We start from the raw sequence: 22183 nt of genomic DNA, 5'->3' as shown, positions 1-22183 counted from the left end.
CAGTCAAACCAATAATTACCTCAAATGTAATTTTTTTTTATGTATATTTTTATAAAGCTATAAAAACGATTTGGAAATAGTTTTAATCAATTCAAGATAGTGCAGCAACTATTTTACTACATGGTAGAAACACCATGATTTTACTAAATGATAAAAATTAAAATGATTCAGTCAAAATGTTATTAACAGCTGAATAAATACTATACTGTACCTTGTTTCGGCCCCAAGTGACCAGCTGTGTACTACCATAGATAAAACAGAGGAGTAGCCTATGTTACGTAACAGAAACTTTTTTTGTGACCGGGGAAGACATTTTCCTTAATGACAATATTATTGGTCTTATAACCACCCAATAAAGTATTCAAATCCACACACATAAATAATTGGTAATAGTATATTTCATTACTAGGACCAAAAGTGGCATTTCCGGCGTGCGCTCAAGATTCATGTGTGAGGAGAAGCCGAGCATAGGAAAGTTACTTACGGGGCAAGTGTCGGAAAATAGCTTAAGTTTGAGACAAAGTCGAAAACTTGAAACGATCAAGAGCTGTAAAACTATTTCGGTCCTCGGTACGAATGCTATTTTTTATGCTCACTAGTGCTAGTGGATAAATGCAGAACAAATCAAGAACGAGGGGAAAATAAGCTGATTGATAGTTTTCCCTTTTTCTCTAAATTAGAGCTTGAGAAACTACTTTTTTTAATATCAGCTGTTTTCAAAAATAGTTACTTTTGTTAAGGAGTGATGAAATAAAAATTTCCCAGACGATTGTTAAGTTTTAAAAGTATAAATAAACCACAGGAAGATGAATGATTGGACAAAGTAAAAAGGTAGACTTTATTTGAGTTTGAAGCGGGAGAAAAAGGAGAATAAACCCTGGTCTAGTGAACCGATGACAGATCATGGCAACATGTAAGAATTAAAAATAACCTGTATGAAATTTGGGCATACTGTATTAAGTCGGGCCCTGTTTCATCAAAGGTGACAGGTATATTTGACATATCTACAATTCTACAAATTACTGTTTCATATAAGTTTTAAAATTTACAATTTTATGTCAACAATTTTTTACAAATATGTCAACGGCTTGACAAATTTGTCAGATCTCTGTTTCATAAAACTTTTATTGTGACAGGTGAATGTTCACAAATTGTCGAGAAATGTGTTGACAATTATGTTTATGAAACTGCTCAAAATTAAAGTTTATTTTACAATACGACTTTTTTGTCAAATTGTCGGAATAAAATTGACATAGGGTTCCGTGTGTATCAAGCTATTGTCATTAGTGCTTAGTAGCATTAGTAGTATGAGTATGAATGTAAAAGGTAATGTTACAGAATCAATTTTAACTTTAGTGTGGATTTGTCATAATTCAAATTGATGCACCCCATGAAAATGAGGCCCCATTAGTGGATATGTATGATAATCATTCAATACTATGGTTGTTTGTGGCCCAAATTTAGATTTTTTTACGCATATAGGCTACCCAATTTTCATCTTGTCATTAGACATCTTGCACTGGAATATGTTACAATAAATAATCAGCAATAATTGTAAATGTAGCTAATTCTTGACATGTTTTCATGACAATTGTAAACTTTATTAAACTGAAGTTAAAACATAAGACAATTTACAATTTTAAAATTGTCACCCTGTCAAATAGTATTATTTACAAATAATTAATAGTTTCTGACAAATTTGATTTGTCGGAATTGTCATACCTGCCACCTTTTATGAAAAACAGGGCCCTGGGGCCTGTTTCATAACCTACTGTACAAACTAATATATTATTATTATTAAATCAGCTGATCAACTAATGTGAATCTATAATGGAATAACAAGTTACAGCTTGTTATGAAACAGGCCCCTGCCTGGAGTAACTAAATCAAAGTTCTTATAAAACTAGTGCACCTGTTGCTCGAATTCGAGCAATTGCAAAGTATTACAGGCGGTTTTTTTTTATTTCAAAACTAATAACAATCATAATTTCCGATGACCTAAAAGAGTCAACTCAAGATAATGTGTAATCAATCACTCCACTACAGTTATCGACGAACTCACTCTGAAAACGAAACGCTCTTGTTTGTATCATGTGTTTACTATATGTTCAGCTGTAATTAATACAAATTATTCGTCTGTAAACAAAATCTTTTTTTTTATAAGAAATACATTGGGATTTTGATGGCCTGCGAGGCAAAGCCTCAGGACTTTTATTACATGAACTAGCTATTTTGACACATAGCGTATGTAAAAATCCGTCCATTATTAACGGAGGAGTAGTGTTTCGTAGAAATCGCCTTCACGTATTATATATAGGGATTCATTTGAGGTTTTCTGAAAATTAGATTATGCAGTATCCATGTCAAAACTCTATTTTTTAGAGTTAATAGCAAAAGCAATTTTTAAAAGGCAGGAACAATGCCCAAGAAGGAAGAAGACAAAGAACGTAAAACCTTGAAACTCTGGTACAATTAATTATTAGACTTTCTCCTTCCTTGCGTTCTTTTACATGAATAAAATTGGGAAACTAATCACGCCCAATCACGCATTATTTTTTTATGTCTCGATGTTCAGAAGTAAAAAATGCAACATGTCTTCATTATTAATTGCTTTACTTAGGTTAAACTTAGTCCCAAAATTTCGTTTAAAGAAATTGGGAGATAAACTCGGAAATCAAAGTGCGTCGTATTGATTATGAATTTTCCCTGAGGTTAAAAAACCTTCAATTATCAAAGCTGAGAAGCTGACATACCATTTCTTTGCCAGTAGACTATATCAATACGTTATTTTTTTGAAATAATGTTGTTCTCTGTTAATGATAAATAATAACGTATAAGAAATTGCAAATTAACGAACATTTTCTATTCTAAAAGCTAAAACTCCCTAAGATAACTTTTTATTTTGGACTGCGCAGTGATACGACAGGCTGAGCTGAGCCCGAAGTGGTTCCGAGACGGGACGGAGTTTCCGAGTTAATTCACTCGGATTTCGTAGCGGTAGTTGTCAAGGGAGTAGGAGGTTGGGGTTTCAAGTTTGTTAGTACATTATCTAACTGAAAAGTATTTCTGGTGGGTAAGGATTAACTTAGATTTTACTTGAATTAGAGGCTTTGCTTAATAAAGTGAGATGGAGTGTCCTCATTTGTTGGAAAATGTCAAAATATCGTCTCCTGCCCAGACGGCAACAAAGGAGTTGGCCTGCGCAGGTAAAGTATAGATCTGGTTTTAGATTCACTTTCAAAAATTGAAACTTGGCGACATTGCGTCTTTAACACTATAAACTAAACCTCGCACAATTTGGGTTCGGCTTGATTAGTTTACTAACTTTTAATTGATATTTTTCTGGGCCTCATAAAAAGTATGGTCAATGGTCTGCTTCTCTAGAGATGGTTACTTGACATCCTTGGTGGGGCCATTGACAGGCCTTTGGCACTGAGTCACATGAATCGTAGAGAATTGATTAATCTCAGCTAGGCATATTTAGCTCGATTATTTATTTTTTTATTCCCAATTTAGGTTGCAGAGCTTGTTGCTTTAGGAATAGGCCTAGGTCCAGCCTATTTGGCTGCAAAATATTATGTGGACGACTAACTTAGGCCTAGGCTAGGTTTTTAGGGCCTATTCTTTTTTTCCTTTTTAAATAGCCTATTATTGAAAGAATTCTGTTGATTTAAGTTAATTAGGCCGTGGCCTAACTAGGCAAGGCACTAGTAATTATTGATTTTTCATATGAGTGAGTAGGCCTACCATAGCTTAGATTTTCAATTCAGATTTTGTAGCTGGTGAAACTAAGTTAGGCCTAACTGTTTTTGGATAGGGTAGGCTACTTATATGTTGTCAAAAACAACCGAATGAAAATATTGATATTTTATTCTAGCATTTGGTTAGTTAGCCTAACTTAACCAACGGTATATCAAATTAAATAATTGATAGCCTTAACTTATATCGTCTAAACTCGTGTAAACTTACTCTTTGGTTAAGTTAAGCCTAGTTTACACTAGATTAATTTATTAGGCTATTTTGATTATTAACAGTCAAGCATTCAGTTTTGTTTTCCCTCTATTTAGGCTGATCTAAAACCATAACTTAGTCATCGCTCAATTTTTTCAAATTACTAACTTAACCCTCCGAGTGTCCCTTGTTTTGGCCTTAATGTCTGCCTATTTTTTGCTCATTTGCAAGGTTTTATTAAAACAGATCTGAGAAGCTTAAAAACAATGTTAATTATACTTAGGCCTAAGTTACTGTTCTATACCATTTTGTTTGGAAAATCATGGGCTTCAATATTATATAGGCTATAAAACATAAGGAACATTTGTTAAAAAAAAAAAAAATTTAGGTAAAAAAAAATATTTTGGAAAATTTGCAAAAAAAAAATAAGTTCGCGCTCAATGAAATTGTTTAAATTATAGGCCTTTTCAAATATTTGAAAATAGCCACTTTGTTCTAAATTTTATGAGGATTACAAATATATAATCATATAGTGAGGTAAGTTATCAAATAAATAAGTTAAGTTATGAGTGAAAAACAGATTTCAGTTCATAGCGTTTAGCTAAGAATGCATAGCCTAACCATAGCTAGGAATCTGGCTGATAATTTACATCAATATCACTACCTACTTCTTCAGGATCATCAACCAGCCCTTCAAAATCACTTAAATCTTCTTATACCTAATGCACCACGTATATCACTAAGTACTTTTGATTTTTAACACTAAAACAATGATAAACGTAATAAAACACATCAGTCATCGGTAACCAAGCTGTTTACAAATACGCACGTCAGCTGTCTGCTACAATATTTTCAGAACTAAAATGAAAAGCCCTTAGAGACAGACCTCCGGAGAAAGCTCTGAATCTGTCAAATAAAACGATACCTAACTCTATCCAGTTTATTTTATTTTATTTTATTTTGCTTCCAACGGTCCAAACAGACCAATTTACAATTATTTTTTTTTATAATGCTTACTCAATGTTCCTATAACTAAGGGTCAAGCCAAACATGCAAAGGGGCTTAGAATCTACTTAATGAGAGAACTTGACAAGACAACAAGAACAACAACTAAATCTGAGCAATGTTGACTAACAATGATAAATCTTTGATATAATTAACATTGAATAAAAATGTGTAGCCAACAAAGATAAAGCCTCGTTCACACGGTGCGAGTTTACACGCTACTCGCCAGCGTGTTTAAGAACCCGGCGAGTTGGCGAGTCTGCTTGTATTCGTTCACACGGAGCTTGTCCACTCGCCATCTCGCAAACGTGTAGAAAGACGTCGGCGAGTGCACTTTTAGTCGTTCACACGATGCTTTTTCCACTCGCTCAGTAGCTGGCTAGAACCAAATCCTCCAACATCTTTGAGTAACATGCGCACAAGCACAAGCAACTGTGTTCACACTGGGCTACTTTACACGCCTACTCGCTCAAAAGCTGGCGAGTTGGCGTGTAAAGTAGCGGCAGTGTCAACTTTTTCCAGAGATTTTTTACAAGCAGCTTTTGAGCGAGTACGTCGTTCACACTGAGCTACTAGCTGCGTGTAAAAAAGCCGACGTGTAGCTTGTAAACTCGCCCCGTGTGAACGGGGCTTAACAAAAATAATAACAACAACAACAAACAACAACAGCATAAATTACAATAGCAACAATAATAAATAACAACAGGAACGAATAATGACAATAGCATATAACAATAATAATACTACAATAGAAAATATAACAATAGTAATAAATAAATAAACTGATATTTTACTTAAACAACAAATCAAGGCAGCGCCTCACAGATCAACAAGTAACATCCTTTTTTTCAACGACTCGCCACTGATGGAGAAGAGGTCGATATCTTCTGGTAAGCTGTTGGCCAAGAGTTGGATGCGGGGAAATGTACTGTTGAACATGTACTGGGTTGAGTACTGGCGTCTAGCGAACGGATGAGTTTAGCGCAGGTGACGGGATGTGCGGAAGTTCAACTTATATAGTAGATCAGGTGCATCAATGTCTGAGTTAATTAGCTTCCTCAGGAACAGAAGGTCATTGATTTCACGTCGTGCAAGTAGTGGCCTCAAGTTTAACTGAAGTTGTAAATTCTGGATAGGAACGGTGCGGTAGTCATAACCCATCAGCACACCAACCAGACGAATGAAACGGCTCTGCACGTTCTCAAGACTCTCAATCTGCCCAATCAGGTAAGGGCTCCAAACTGGTGATGAAAACTCAAGTAAAGGCCTGACTAGATGAATGTAGAGGATTCTCAATGCATTGATAGAGAACATGTTACGACTGTTCCTTATAATGAAATATAGGGCAGAATTTGCTCTCTTGCAGATACAATTTATATGCTCTTGAGGGTTTAAATTTGGTGAAAGTATGACGCCAAGGTCCTTGATCCTGAAAGAACGTGGGAGGGGTTGACCGTCAAGTAAGTAGGGGAAGATAATGGGTGTGCTAGATCTGGAAAAGGATATCACAGAGCATTTTGAAATATTCAGAGTCATTTCATTATCACAGCACCACTTCATCAGCGAATCAATACCGTTCTGCAGAACTTGGCAATCATCCAGGGTTTTAATTGTTTTAAAGAGTTTAGCATCATCAGCAAAGAGCAAAATGTTCAATCCGATTTTGTCAGTCACAGAGCCTTCGCCGTAAACAGTGTTTGTGAGTCGCTGCAGCGACACAAAACACTAATGTTATGTGTCGCTGCAGCGACAAATAACACTCGGAGGGTTAACCCTATAGCTGGCAGTCATTTTACTCTGTAGTGGCAAGGGTTTTTTAGGCGCCGCGCAACCATTTTTTAAAACACTTAAAAAAATATATAAATAACCCAGAAAACACATTATACTAGGCCTATATATCATTTTTTTTCAGCAAAAAACAAGGAATAATATTATATAAATTTTAGATATGAAATTTTAATTTACAAAAAAGATTTTATAGTACCTATATTTACTAGGCGTAAACTTGTTTTATTTATATGCATATATAGGCTAATTCCGTAATATAACACAAAAGACTTCTCTCCACTAGTAGTGTAGAAAAAAACAAGTTAATTTAATTGCTGCATCTAGAGGAAGACTTTGGTGTAAACATGGCTTAACTTAAGAGTTATATAACTTTGTTTACTCCTCTCAACATTGGTTAGCTTTTAAAATGTAATGACTTTCAATATATAAAAATCCCCTTACAACAAATAGTAGCCTCTCTATTCGGTTGTCGACTCCTTTTTTGTAGGTAAATCTTAGCCTAGAGGTAATTCTAGGTATTCTATAGGCCAATGGCTAGAGGAATAAAAAAATATAAACATTTAAACTAATTTCCGGTAACTGGTTCTTTGAAATGTTTTTGTTAAGCAAATAAATGTTTTTTTTTACAGTTTGTTCTGCCACTGATAGTCCTTGGATGTGTCTTCACTGTGGCGTTCTACATTGCGGCCGTTACGTCAACGGTCATTCACTGGAACATTCAAAACAGCAAAATCATCTTGTCTGCATCGACTGTAGTTCACTTTCAGTCTTTTGGTAAGCATGTTTATTATTGTTTTTCATACCGGTAATTCTTTATTTTCAATAATAGTCTAGCCATCCCGTTCCCTTGCTTTGACAAGAATTTATTTTAGGAATTAATTGCACTATTTAGCCTACTCAGTAGGAAGTAAAACTGATTAATTGTTTTAAACCTAACTTATTTAATTTGTTCTTTGGGGACTCAAAAGAAAAGTATATTTCAGCTGAGTGACTTTGTTTTGTGTGATTTCAGCTATAGCTGTGATGATTTTGTCGTGAATGATACGGAGAACGGTTGCCTAGCTCGTATTAGACAGCTTATCAAGGTCGGTGAGACATCTCAAGGCTCTACTGCACATGAAAACAGACGGAACCTACGCCCCCGATCTAGGAAAAGGTAAATACTTAGTAATTGATTTCATGGAATTATTTCCCTAAAACACACTTTCCCTATTTTGTAAGGATTTTACCACAAGGGATATTTTTATTTTAATAGTGCAATTTTGTAACCTTATAACGATTGCTAGTTTTTCCTTGTTTTTTTTTTTGTGTCCCACCTTCACATTCTAGGCTGCTAGTTCTAGCCCGTAACCGTTTAACACATTACAAAAGCCTAGTCCTAGAGGGTTGCAGCATTATCACATGGATAAAATCTATAGGTAATAGACAGGATTTGAACCTAAGACCGTGGGCACCAAAGCCCTGCGCTCTTCCACTAGACCAGCTCTCTCCCCATGATTTATGATTGCTAGTAGGATGTGTTGATTCTCAGTACGGATTCTCGATACCACCAATAATTGGACATTGGTATATTTCTGCAAGGTTGCGCAGTTGAAAAAGCCGTCTTTGGCCCATGATGACAATGATACGATGATAATGTTTACACAACCGCGGGATATGTTCATGATTTTGCTGTGACTGCAAGAGACAGTGATGATTTCTACACGAACGCGGGACATGATCCAAATTTTGCTGCGATAGTGGAAGACCTTGATAATGTCCACATGACCTGGGAGAGGAATGATGTCAAAACAGACGTGGAAGTTGATCATAATTTTGCCGCGATCACGGCAGACTGTGATGTCCACACGACTGCGGGAGATTTTTATAATGGCGTACATTACAAATAGGCCTACCGGTACTTCGAGATGACGAATAGCAACTAGGTATGTGTCTGACAACCTTTAGATTGGAAGGTGATCACATTAATTGTTACACCATTACAGTTACACAAGATTAGTCATAATCGATGGTGAAATTTGAATCCAAGGAGTAGCCTAAATTTCTACTAAAGATCTAACATATAATATTCTGTTATAATTCCTGTTAACAGTAGGCCTTCACTACCACATTAACTTTGTAGAGTTAATTAAACCCTTTACATTTAATGATAAGAAACAGAGGCCTGTAAATAAAATCCACTAATTATGAAAAGCTCCACAAAACGATTGCAGATTGTGTTTATCTTGATCACTAATGGTTGTTCTAGGTGTCACTCGGCTGACAGTAGTACAGGGAGCACTGAAAATGGAAGTGTAGAAAACGAGAAGGCCTACCCTCGAAAAAGACGGACAACCAGCAACACTTACCTCAAAACTGTGAAACGTGAAAAGAAAGTGGTAGGACTTCGTAATTTAGGGAACACTTGCTTCATGAATGCAGTTCTACAATCTCTCAGGTAATACAGAATCAATAATAATGATTAAAAATGATAGTGTGACCTGGCAATTGTGTTATGGATTCACTATACCTAATTTTTAAGTTTCAATTCTTTTCTATATCTATATCATCTAGTCCCGGAGGTGTGTAATAGAGTAGGCTACAATAGGGTGTCCACCGACCTGAAAATCCGGGAATTATGCGTGAATTTCGTATTTCACCAGGAATTTTCAATTTTCCGCTATCAGGCATGAAAATTACGTGACCGTGGGAGACTACGATCACGATCTGTGATCGTGGGAGATGACGATGGTGTTTCCGTGACCGCGAGAGACGACGATGACTTTTTCATGACCGCGGGAGACGACAATGACATTTCTGTGACCATGGGAGGAGACAGTGACGATTCCGTGACCGCGGGAGACAATGATGATGTCCAAACTCTTAAGTGGCCACGGGATTTTTTAGTGATTTTGCCGTGATTGTGCATGGCGATGATGGTGTTTCCGTGAGCGCAAGAGACGATGATGATGTCCAAACGGCCATGTGATTTGTTATAAGAATTGATGATTACTTTTCTGTGATCGCGGGAAACAATTATAATGTTTCCGTTACCTCTGAACAATATCAGGATTTTGTCACAACCACGTAAGACAGTGGTGGTGTTTCCTGTTACTGAGGGAGATATTCAGGATTTTTCGGTTATCAGAGAAAACGATGATAGTGTCTGTATGACAGTGGTAGATCAAGATACTATAACCTTCTAAATTTTAACAATTTCTAGAAAGTTTTATTTTTATATTTTTTGTAAAATCTTCATTTATACCTTTAACGTGATATTTATTAATGTGTTTAAAACCTAAATTGTGGCTATGTGAAATTTTTGTAATTTCTGCATTACCTAATTATTTCTGTAGGCCACTTAATTCCATAACTCCATAAGAAAAACAACCCACAACTCCAAAATTACATACCATATGAAAGTACATAAAGACGGTTTGGTGTAGTATTCCTTACAGAAAATTTGGTAAAATATAATTATCAGTAGCCTATTAACACTATTCGTGCTATCGACATGTTTGAACATAAAAGTTGCATTTATTTCAATGTTAAGCAATTGCGGGAATTCCCGTCATCAGCACCCAACGTGTTAAGAATGTATTTTTCAGGTGTCGGTACGGAGATTCGATAAATTTTGGTATCGACATAACACTATTTCAAAGAAGTTATTGATAAATTGCAGGATTGAGGATTAGTTTTAAATTTTCTGATTATTTAATCAATAATATATACAAATTGAATACTTCTGTCATGCAATATTACAGTAGGTACCGGTAATCATAAATTTTGTTTCTTTAACTGAGAATGCTTTTTTCGATAATTAAAATAACAAACTGTGTTAGCGCTAAAACAGCATGGGAGTTGGCGCAAAAACGTGTTGGAAAGTTTGGTATGAAAATTAGGACCTGAACTACCTGGAATTACCATGCATATTTTTTCTGGTTGGCCTGGTGGACACCCTGTACAAGATACTTAGTGAAACCCAAAGAGAATAAATCTTGATTATGTTAGATTGTGTGCCTGGACATGATGTTGAACCATATCAACCTCAGAAAGCAGCCTTACATTGATTGTGTACAGTACCCAGTTACGCCATGTGAAATTACTTAATGGTACCAGTAATTAACATTCCAGTTGGTTTTTGTATTCTTTAAGTGCAATTTAATGAGTTTAATAAATTGTTAAAATCCTTTTTACTCTGAAATACCTGTATTTTAGCATCTTAGTCAATCATTTTAATTGCAGCAATATAGAAGAGTTTCGCGTGTACTTCAAGAAGCTGCCGTCACTAGACAACATCAAAGGAGTGGGTCGGAGCAAGGTTTACCAGTCTCGCAGTTTCCGAGAACTCAATGACGCCATCATGGCGGAGGAGCTGCGTAAGATCATCATCAGCCTGACGGATAATGGAGCCAGCAAGTCTGCTATTTCGCCAGAGTCTCTGTTCCTCGTCATTTGGAAAGTTGTACCTAGGTTCCGGTAGGTTTGGATGTTTTCTGACTTTATTTTTGAATCATTATCATAAGATTTTTAAGCAACTGGACACTTTTTCCTTGTGTTTTCAAACTTATTATATAGGCCTAGTGTAACTTAAATTTCTGTGATAAAACTTCAGTTGCAATCTTTTAGAAGGAACTTCAATTCAATAATATTTATAACTCACTGGGAATACAGTCTAGAAATGGTTTTTACACCCTGACTAATATTTTACTTTTCTGATATAAAGTTACTTTTCTGAAGCAAAGTTGTAACATAGCCTACAATAGATGCCTAATTTATGGCTCTAATGCCATTTTATCGTACATTTTACTTAATCTTGGCTTTAAAAGGGAATCTACTAAGAGTAAAAACTGTGTGAGCAAAAGCACGAAAGATGAGACTGAAAAAATAATAATGGTTTTTATAATTTAACTTTGCTAGTATTTTTGATCTAAGTTTAGATCAAAGTGTAGTCATATGTATATATATAGGTATATTTTTTTGAAGCATTAGGGGTTACATCATTTTTAAGCAGTTTAGGAATACCCCTCCTCATGCTTCCTTGTACTGAATAGTATGTTAAAAATACCACTTAAAAACTCCTCAACTAAGCTCACAATAAAAAAAATGTATTAAGGGGGGATCGCTGGAAATAATTATTGTTTCGCGATCGCAGGAAAATCTTAAAACATCTCCTGCGATTGCAAAGACGTCATCATATTCGTCTGTGATCACAGTCAAATACAGAATATCTTTTGTGATCTTGTTGATCCCAACATCGTTTTCATCATGATCTTTGTTTCTCACGTTTCGCGGAAAGTGTGAATGTTTGCCAAGACATTATTGTAGCCAGTGATCGTGAAGACCTCGCAATCATGACATATGACTATGTCAAGACTGAGCAAAAACTAATAAACCGAACCCAAAATTTTCAATAAATTCTTGGTTTTAGTTTTTGCTAAAGTATTGTAAAACCGACAACCGAAACGGACATGTCCCTTACTGTTTGTTACAGAGGCTATCAACAACAAGATGCTCATGAGTTCCTGCGCTACATGCTGGACAGACTGCACACAGAGTTGCTACATCTACTGCCTGAGTCTCCGTATTTGCTGGGACACAAAGGGAAATCATCCATCGTCACTAGTGTCTTTGGAGGCACACTACAGAGCGAGGTACTTTACAACAAGTGTCTAAAAAGCTAGTTTTGTTCTAGAATAGGGTCTAGGCCAGAATTTTGATCTGTTGAATGAATCGATGGCAGTTAGCTTATATTAGAAGTACTTGAAGACCATATAAATCACAGAAGAAATAAAACACAATATTTTGTCCCCTGGGGTAGTTTTCGAGTGTAGACAAAGAGACATAAACCATTTTGAGACCTCCCTTTGGACCTACAAAATGTATGTTTGCTTACCAACTTATAGTCCTTGCAATCCACAACCTTCAACACATTAAAAATAACGGTTCTAAAACTAATGTTAATTTTATGATTTTCCCCAAAAAATCCTAAATATCTCAAAAAAAACAAAAAAAAAAAAAAAAAAAAAACTACAGACTTCACCTGTGATGTGATTTTAATTAAATTCGGGATGTTAGTAATAATCCAAGGTATTTTCTTGCACTTTTTTAAATTTTAATAATGGACAATTTTTAACATTTTTGAAGAGAACAATGACCAAAAGCAAACCGATAGGAAGAAGAATGTGTCAGTTTGTTGATAGCATTTATTTTTTTAGGTCACATGCTTGAACTGCAATGTTGAGTCGAAGAAGCACGATCCGTTTCTAGACCTCTCTTTGGACATTCCAGAAAAGTGTTATCAAAAGAAAAACAGAGATTCTAGTGATGAACCTATTTCTCCGTGTAATATTCTAGGTAAGTTAATATTGGGATATTGAATATCACTGGGATAAGAGTTACATTAGGCATATTTGATTTTACATGAATAAGATTGTTGAGTTGTTTAATTACACTACTACAATTACAAGATTTTTGTGAAAGGTTTGATAAAAATATTTGTAAATTGTGATGGTAAAAATAAATGTCTGAAGGAGGTTCTACAGTTTTGTAAGCCAAACTCGATTTATGCAACTTCAAAACATGGACCATTAAAAAAACCATAAAGATTACCAATTACCTAAACACACACAAATCAATGATTTTTTTTAAATATTTGTCTTTTCTATCCTGAGGTTGGTATCCATGGCTGAAAGATCTTTCCAAATTATTATTCCATGTTGCATAAATATGGAAGTTATCCTCAAGGCTATGATGGGTATTGAAGTATTTTTACAGCAGCAATTAAAAGCTAAAAACAAAATAAAATTTTGAACTATTTTTTCAGGATGAAGTAAAAGACATTTGATCATAACTCTTAAATTACAGACTGTCTCACAAGCTTCATTCAAGTAGAGGAGTTGGCGGAAACAGAGCTTTACTACTGCAACAACTGTAAAAGCAAACAAAGGTCTACCAAGCGGTTTTGGATACGCAGACTGCCAAATGTAAGTTTTCGATACGCATACTGCCTTCTATCCAAGTAACTGTTTCAATGAGGATTGAGGAAAACATTTGTCCCAATCCAAGATCAGGATGACTGGAGAAACAAGAATATCTGAGAGTTAGATTGAATGAATGAATGAAAATCCTTCTTTATTGAGGCGAACTTAGGACCTCATGGTCCTTTCTTACAGTTAACCTCTCAACAGAAATTGTTATGTTACATCAGCACGCTCTTGAGGATTTAACTGCTTTTCTTGAATAGTAGGGATGGACGAGATTGGATTTATAGTTAGAGATGAGACGAGATGGGATATTTTATTTTTCATAAAATTTCGAGACGAGATTGAGACTGTATTTCCTTTCTCATACACATCAGAAAATGCATGCTCGCCATTTTAACCTGATTTTGTTAAATTTTAAATACCTACTGATTTATGAGAGACTGGTAAATTATAAAAATAAATGTGTAGGATGAAGTTTAGCTACATTTAGCTTGGTTTATTTAATCCAAGCTAGATGCTTTTTTTCTAAAAACAAAATATAAAAAAGAATTAATAAGCAAGAATATTTAAAATCTTTTAATACAAAACATCAATAAAAAACATCAGTATAAGAAAACATATACCATTTAGGACTACCTTGTTAAAAATAACTATTACACATAGGTAGGAAACATGGTGATATCAGTTAGGACATAGTTTAACTTTGATAAATACAAAATCTTTTTGTCTGAAACATCAGTCTTACGTGTTAAGTATTAATTTACAATAGTAGAGCTTTGAAAAATACTAGTGGTGGGCAGATCCAAGAAAATGTCGGTACAGGATCCGGATCCAGATCTTGAAAAATTTGTATCCGGATCTTCGAATCCAGGTCCAGATATACACTGTCATAAGGGCGGGTTAAAAAAACCGTAATTATAAAAATGTAAATTTAAATCATACTGTTTAAAATTAAATTGGTAATGTGTAAAGATTAATACATCTTATGTACAGAGTAATCTCCAGTTGAGCCCATAATCCCTAATTTTTTCGGGAAACTTTTCAAAATCATAAAATGAAACTTTGTCCCAAGTTTGCACGACCACCAAAAGGATATCTGTGTGTATTTTACTATAGTTTGATTTTGAGTATGCTATATCGAGGTCTTTGAATGCAGCACCCAATTTATCTGTGCCTGAATCACCTCTTGTTAATCTCTTCCTTAAGTTCGTTCCAGGTCCACAGTACTCATAGACGGGTATGTGAAGTTCTACAGGTAAAATACCCTGTGTCTGTGTTCAAGAAGACTGTACTGTGTTCTAACTTAGAAAAATATTAGATGGGGGAGTCTTGACTTTTTTATTTACCCTTTATGGACACAGATAATCTTCTTGTACTCAGACACAGGGTATTTTACCTATAGAGTTTCACATACCCGGCTATCAGTACTGTGGACCTGGAACGAATAACAAAGAGAGATAAGCAAGGGGTGATCCAGGCATACAAGACCGATGTTTTCCCGATTTTATTAGACCGATTAACCGGATAACATGGTGGTAAACATTATTACCGGTGTAGGGCCTAAACATTACTACCGGTTATTATTACCGGTTTGGTAAACATTATTACCGGTGGAAGTGCATTTGCCCAGCTATCATTACAGTGGACCTGGAACAAAATTCGGGGGTAAAAATTATTACCGGTTGAAGTGCACATGCCCGGCTATCATTACTGTGGACCTGGAACTAAATTCGGCGGTAAAAAATATTACCGGTTGAAATGCATATGCCCGGCTATCATTACTGTGGACCTGGAACTAAATTCGGCAGTAAACATTATTACCGGTGGAAGTGCATATGCCCGGCTATCGTTACTGAGGACCTGGAACAAAATTCTGTGGTAAAAATTATTACTGGTGGAGGATGCATATGCCCACCTATCATTACTGTGGTCCTGGAACAAAATTCGGCAGTAAAAATTATTACCGGTTGAAGTGCATATGCCCGGCTATCATTACTGTGGACCTGGAACAAAATTTGGCGGTAAAAAAATATTATATCATTACTGTGGACCTGAAACAAAATTCGGTGGTAACAATTATTATTGGTGGAAGATGCATATATGCCCGCCTATCATTATTGTGAACCTGGAACAAAATACGGCGGTAAAAAATATTACCAGTGGAACTGCATATGCCCAGCTATCATTACTGTAGACTTGGAACTAAATTTGGCGGTAAACATTATTACCGGTGGAAGTGCATATGCCCGGCTATAATTACTGTGGACCTGGAACTAAATTCGTTGGTAAAAATTATTACCGGTTAAAGTGCATATGCCCGGCTATCATTACTGTGGACCTGGAACTAAATTCGGCGGTAAAAAATATTGCCGGTTGAAATGCATATGCCCGGCTATCATTACTGTGGACCTGGAACTAAATTCGGCGGTAAACATTATTACCGGTGGAAGTGCATATGCCCGGCTATCGTTACTGAGGACCTGGAACAAAATTCGGTGGTAAAAATTATTACTGGTGGAGGATGCATATGCCCACCTATCATTACTGTGGTCCTGGAACAAAATTCGGCAGTAAAAATTATTACCGGTTAAAGTGCATATGCCCGGTTATCATTACTGTGAACCTGGAACTAAATTCAGTGGTAAAAATTATTACCGGTTGAATTGCATATGCCCGGCTATCATTACTGTGGACCTGGAACTAAATTCGGCGGTAAAAATTATTACCAATGGAAGTGCATAAGACCGGCAATCATTACTGTGGACCTGGAACAAAATTGAAAAAACGGCCATATACAGTATTTTTTAGTGTGTATTTGCTCGACTCTCGATAGTCCGGATTTTTCGTAATCCGGACCGGACGTCCGCCACTTTTAGTCCAGATGAGCGTACATGGATATTGACAGCTTTGTGTTAGTATAAAATCGGGAAAAACTGGTCTTGTACATGGATACAGACAGCTTTATGTTAGCAAAAAAATCAGGGAAAAATCTGATCCATCAAAACCGGATCCAGCCCAAGATCCGGAATTTTTTGGATCGGAAATGGTTGTCCGATATTCGGATCCGACCATCACTAAAAAATACTGTATCAGCATAAAACATCAGTCTTACTAGTTATTAAAATGAATTATTAAAATTATGGTCAAAATCAAATCTTGTCTTGTAGAACGAGATTTTAAATTTTCTAACATTTCAAGACCTGTCCATCCCTACTGAATAGGTGTACTCAGTCAATTATTGTAAATAGATGATCTTCTGGTGTCAAAAGCGACGAAACACTATCATTCTCTGACGTTTGGCCTTGTTAAAGAGTGATTTTCTTCCGTACAGTTGATGTATCTTAATCTTAATACGTAATCATCGTTCAATGAATGAAAGTGTTTATTCAAATAGTTGTTGCCCGAAGACATAAAATTTATGCTCTTTTTTATTCTGAAACTGGCTTCTTTGACAAATGGAATGTCCACTTCTATCAATTGTGGAAGATAATTTAAAATGTTTAAAGCTGTGTCAAATTACACAAAATTCCATTGCGAAGGATGTGTTTTAAGATATTTCCAAGGTTAACACATTACCCTGGAATGTAAGTAATTGATTTGTTTCAGGTGCTGTGTCTACACTTGAAGCGGTTTCGGTGGAACAACTTCTGGCGAACCAAGATAGACATTAACATCCAGTTCCCAGTGTCGGCTCTAGACATGTCGCAGTTTGTGCTCAGTGATCTACCAGACACCCGCCTCAGTGGTTCCAACCTTTACGATCTCGCTGCTGTAGTAGTCCACCATGGGTCTGGGTGAGTTTAAAGTATAGAACACCCATGAGTATCCACGATAATGAGTGGCAGAGTGAATGGGGATAGTGCAAACCTAACCTAAAATGCCCGGGAAACAACTAATATTGACTTTAAATATATACCTAGTTAAGCTACAGTTAGTTAAGGCTTTGGTAAAAATTACGTTTTTAATGCAGTTTAGTGTAGACCACCTTATAACTTAATTTCAAAGCTGTAACTTATCAATTCATCAGTTTTGTAGTTGGTGATTCATCGGTGAAGTGAACAACGACATTAGGGCCCTCATCACGCTAAGCATCTTGATTGTCCCTGTAAAACATACATACAACTTCAATAATAAAGGTACAGTAGAACCCCTCATATCCGGCCACCACGGGACCAAGCCCCTGGCCGGATAGTGATTTGGCTGGATAAACCAACCTACTACAAAAATGAAAATGATTCATACCTATAATAATATTTAATCAAAACATGCTGTCAAAAGTATCATTTAAGTCTATTCTAGGATTATTTTTTGAAGAATTAACATGTTTGTACAAATAAAAAAAATTATTTGTAGGCTAAAGTTGTTAAAAAAACCCTGAAATTAAGATTTCAGGTAACAAAAACTATTAAACGATGGAGGTAAAAGTTACATTAAATTAGCCTTGAAGATTTTTAGGACCTTAATAGTAAATATAATTCTACTCAACTTTCTTATCCTTTTTTGTGAAATAAATACAAAGATTAATTTCCCAACCCCCAACTGTTTAGAGGTTAGGCCTAGTTCAACTGAGTTTAGTGAAACAGTAAAATGTATTGAAACAAACAGATAAATAGTTCAGATAAATAGTTTAGCTCAAACAAGTCGCAAAGACTAGTGCTTGCATCTAAACGTCTGTAAGCTTTGAGAAAAACATTTTGATATTGGCTTCCTGGAAGTGGCCGGATAAACAGAGGACCGGAAAAACCAAGGCCGGATATCAGGGGTTCTACTGTATTGCCTAAACATTAAAATGGCTGCCGTTTTGAAACCAAAAATATTTTTTTTTTTTTTTCAACTAGTTAATTGCTATCTTAAATCGTATAGGTTCTAACTTTCACAAAAATTTTCTGAATATCTCAATAACAAGGTGTTTCTGAAATAATGATACTCTAGATTTTATTTTTATTTTCATCCATAAAACCTATTCCCAAAGTATTTGTACTTACATATGGAACACCCTATATCATTTTTCAGCTTTTTCTATGTGTGTTGGCTAAACTGGGAGTGAGATGTGGCCTGTCCCGCAAAAAAATAACCAAAACGTTGATAAAATTACATTCTACAGCCTTATTAATACAAAATTTGTGACTCCTCAACAAACCTAAATACCCAAGTGAACAAATATATATTTAGAAGGAAAGCCTTGTTGCTGATTAAGGTGTGTTTAGGAAAAAAAGTGAAGTTGCATCACTATTAATTGTTTAACTTGTGTTTGTATGTTTTAGTGCTGGATCAGGACACTACACAGCATTCGCAATAAATGATGGTAAGTTTCCAAATCTGTCCAGTGTTTAGTTATGGGGTTTATTACAACAATCATAATATCGATTATTAGCAGGTTTAATAGTCTCAATACCTCAGATAAAGATAAGTTAAAAGTATCTTCAGACTACAAGTGCCGTTGTCTATCAGTTTTACATATCATATCTAACATTCAAACCCATTTAATCACTAATCCATTTTAAATGTTTTATGAAACAAACTTTGAAGAAAACTCTGCTCAGACTGTTAAAATGTGAAACCAATCCTAAACTAGTACTCGTACTTCTTCTAAGGTAATCTACCTGCTATCTCTTGATTCTACAAACAAAATTTCTGGCCTACAGCCTTCCTTGAACAAAACTAACCTTTAAAGACCTAATCTTTCACTTTTTTTCTTCCTTGTGTGTTTCTATCCATCTTTTGTTAAGGAACCACTCCCATTTCTGGCTCAAAGGTAAGCTCACTTTGATACATGTTGTGTTCACAGGCCAGTGGTGGCACTTCAACGACAGCTCGGTCCGTCAGACACAGCTAGAAGTAGTGGCTAAATGTAAGCCTTACATTCTCTTCTACATCAAACGAGAGTTCAGCGTCCACTCCTCGTGAGGTCATTCGACTTTCCTCAAATCATAAAGTATCAAATTCGTTTTGGAAGTGTGCTTACAATTCAAAGCTAACTAGGCTTTTGTGATACTTTTTTTTAATAAATAACACTCCTCGAAACGTTATTTCTGTCTGCTAGTCTGAAATCTTATCTTGGTGTACAAGATATGGTGATAATATTACTTAGCATTTATCGTTTATCGTCTCGATTGTCGCTCGGAATCCGGATAGATCGATCTATTTTTGTAATCGACCGCATATTTCAGGATCTAAGCCGAATTAGCTTTCCCGGGGTTGGTGGGTAGTTTCGGTATCTTAGCTCAAGTAGAGTTTTATGTGAATGAATTGAGCCTTACTGTATGTAGCCGCCCATTTTCTGTTAAGCATTTAGTTTTGTGGTAAACGTTCATAGACCTTAAATTGTCACTAGGAAATGTATTATTTTCATCTAGTATTTTACAGTTAGGAATTTCTTGTTATTATATATTTATTTTATTACATTTTTGTGCAGTGTTTGTTTTTATACTGAGATTCTAGTTTAATTTACAATTAAATGTTTGCATCGGTTATTTCAGTTGTTGGAATTTATTTGATAGCTTTAAGTTATATTATGTGTTATTTTTTGGCTTCTTTAAGGCTAAACAATGAAAACTTTTATTTTTGTGTTTAGTTTCTCGTCATTAAATATTTTCATACAGAAATATAAACATGTCTGCGGTTTGAGTTTGATCATTTTCATAAAAGTAAAAGAAATCAGTTTATTTTAGCTGCAATCTTAAAATAAGGGTGTCTTAGAAGATTAATATGCCACTCAAAAAATGTTTCTCTATAATTAAGATAAGCGCTAAGAGTCTGTTATAAAAATATATAGGGCTTTGTATCTATGGACTTGTAAGTTCAATAATACTCTTATGGATGTTAAGCAAGCTCTTAGATGTTTCCCTAGCTCTTAGCTGATAATTGATTAGGTAAGAATATAAAATTTGCATATATTTGTTTACACAGATTATGTCTCACCGATTCAAATACAGATGTACTAGTTTAACTAAAAACATTTATGTAGGCCTAATGTACAAAATTTAACGAAAAGATCAATACACAATCTTATACCTGTGGTACTTAAAATACATGTTCAATAAATACATGATATAAAATAGTTATTAATAAGAACAAAAGATCCGGATCACAATTTTCCACATATCCAACTGACAAACTTTTAACCTCAACGAGGGTGTTTATGTGATTATTATTCAGAACTAAAAAGCTACAATAACTCCATATTAACTGGCCAAACATTTTATCAGCCCACCCTGACAAGAATATTATATTTCATTACAAGTACAAGGGATATTTTCTAATGCACATTTAAGTTTTGTGTGTGATTCAATACCGGAAAAATCACTTTTGTTTCAAGTTATGGACAATACTTATCACTACACAAAAAAACATACAGAATAACAGAACTCAGTAAAAGTAAAACTATTTTATTTCTGTGGTGGAAGGTTTTCTGTCATGTCTGAATCTTTTCATAGAATTATAAGGGATGTTAGATATATTGGAGGCATTTTTTTAAGCACACTATGCTAAAAATACTGCAAAAATTTGCTTTTGCCTATTTAGTTTACATTTAGATGAATGAACAGTAAAACCGGCTGATTTATAATAGTAGGTGGTAAAGAAACATTAATGTTTTTAGTAAATGGCGAACTGATTGAGAGCAAGAGAAAGTAAATTTGGAAAGCAATTTGCTTTCTTTGACAACAGCTGATATCGGAAAAATAGCTTTTTTCTGTACGAAGTGATGAAAATATTATTACCTCTTAATCGGCTATTTTAAAACAAAGTACTGCATTAACACTTAAAGTTTATTAAATTGTAACGTTAAGACTGAAAAAAAAAACATTGTTTATCAGTTATTCAAATTCAAGTAATAATATACCATTTTGTTAACCAAACTCTTAATTTATCAAATTTGTGAAGTTTTAATGTTAAAATCATTATCAGGCCTCAGTCTTGTTCCTGAGGTGGCTGGTTGACAAGAAACCTACTAAATCAAAATGTTTATAAATTCAGTTTTGTTTTTTCAATTTAATATTGAATGTATTCTTTGATTCCAACATTGAAATAGTTTCAATTCTAGTAATTGTAGAGATAATTTGTGTGTTGATAAAATCATTGGAAATACAGTAAAATTACAACCAATTGTGATCTTAAACTAAAAAATTAATTGTTTTGGATTTATTTATTGCATGATCATCCTAACTAATTTGATTGTATTTTGGATGTATCATAATTAGCTGATCTGAAAATTGAAAGTCAAGTTTTGTTGTGGCGGTTAATTATAAAAGGTTTAAGAATCATCTGCATAGTTCATGTTCATGTAAATAATTGTACAAATACTCAGGTTTCCAATAAAGCTTTCATACTAATTGGTTGGGAAGTCAACATTCCGAAAATCTCCAGTGGTTAATTTCACTAGATGTTTATTTGGGCAATTCATTTACATTATAGCCGTAGTACATATATTTATCATTGTACATATCTCAAATAAACTATTGTTTATCTAGAAA

The 22183-nt window shown here is 34.9% G+C and overlaps 1 protein-coding gene across 1 annotated transcript; it reads left to right on the top strand.

Moving 5' to 3' along the window:
- The first annotated feature begins 3011 nt into the window (after positions 1–3011).
- On the top strand, positions 3012–22183 carry LOC129003826 (ubiquitin carboxyl-terminal hydrolase 3-like). The gene is made up of 11 exons (XM_054432146.1): positions 3012–3206; positions 7374–7518; positions 7757–7900; positions 8993–9181; positions 10969–11202; positions 12218–12377; positions 12942–13080; positions 13591–13709; positions 17316–17503; positions 18974–19014; positions 19498–22183. Exons 1-11 carry the CDS (start codon positions 3128–3130, stop codon positions 19614–19616), a joined length of 1557 nt encoding a protein of 518 aa, XP_054288121.1. The 5' UTR covers positions 3012–3127; the 3' UTR covers positions 19617–22183.

The sequence above is a fragment of the Macrosteles quadrilineatus genome, unplaced genomic scaffold, assembly GCF_028750875.1.
Source record: "Macrosteles quadrilineatus isolate MER2022 unplaced genomic scaffold, UCM_ALF_1.0 Scaffold_9__3_contigs__length_116548681, whole genome shotgun sequence".
Taxonomy (NCBI): Eukaryota; Metazoa; Arthropoda; class Insecta; order Hemiptera; family Cicadellidae; genus Macrosteles; species Macrosteles quadrilineatus.
Note: the sequence above shows the minus strand (reverse complement) of the source record. Positions and strands in the feature narration are given on the sequence as shown.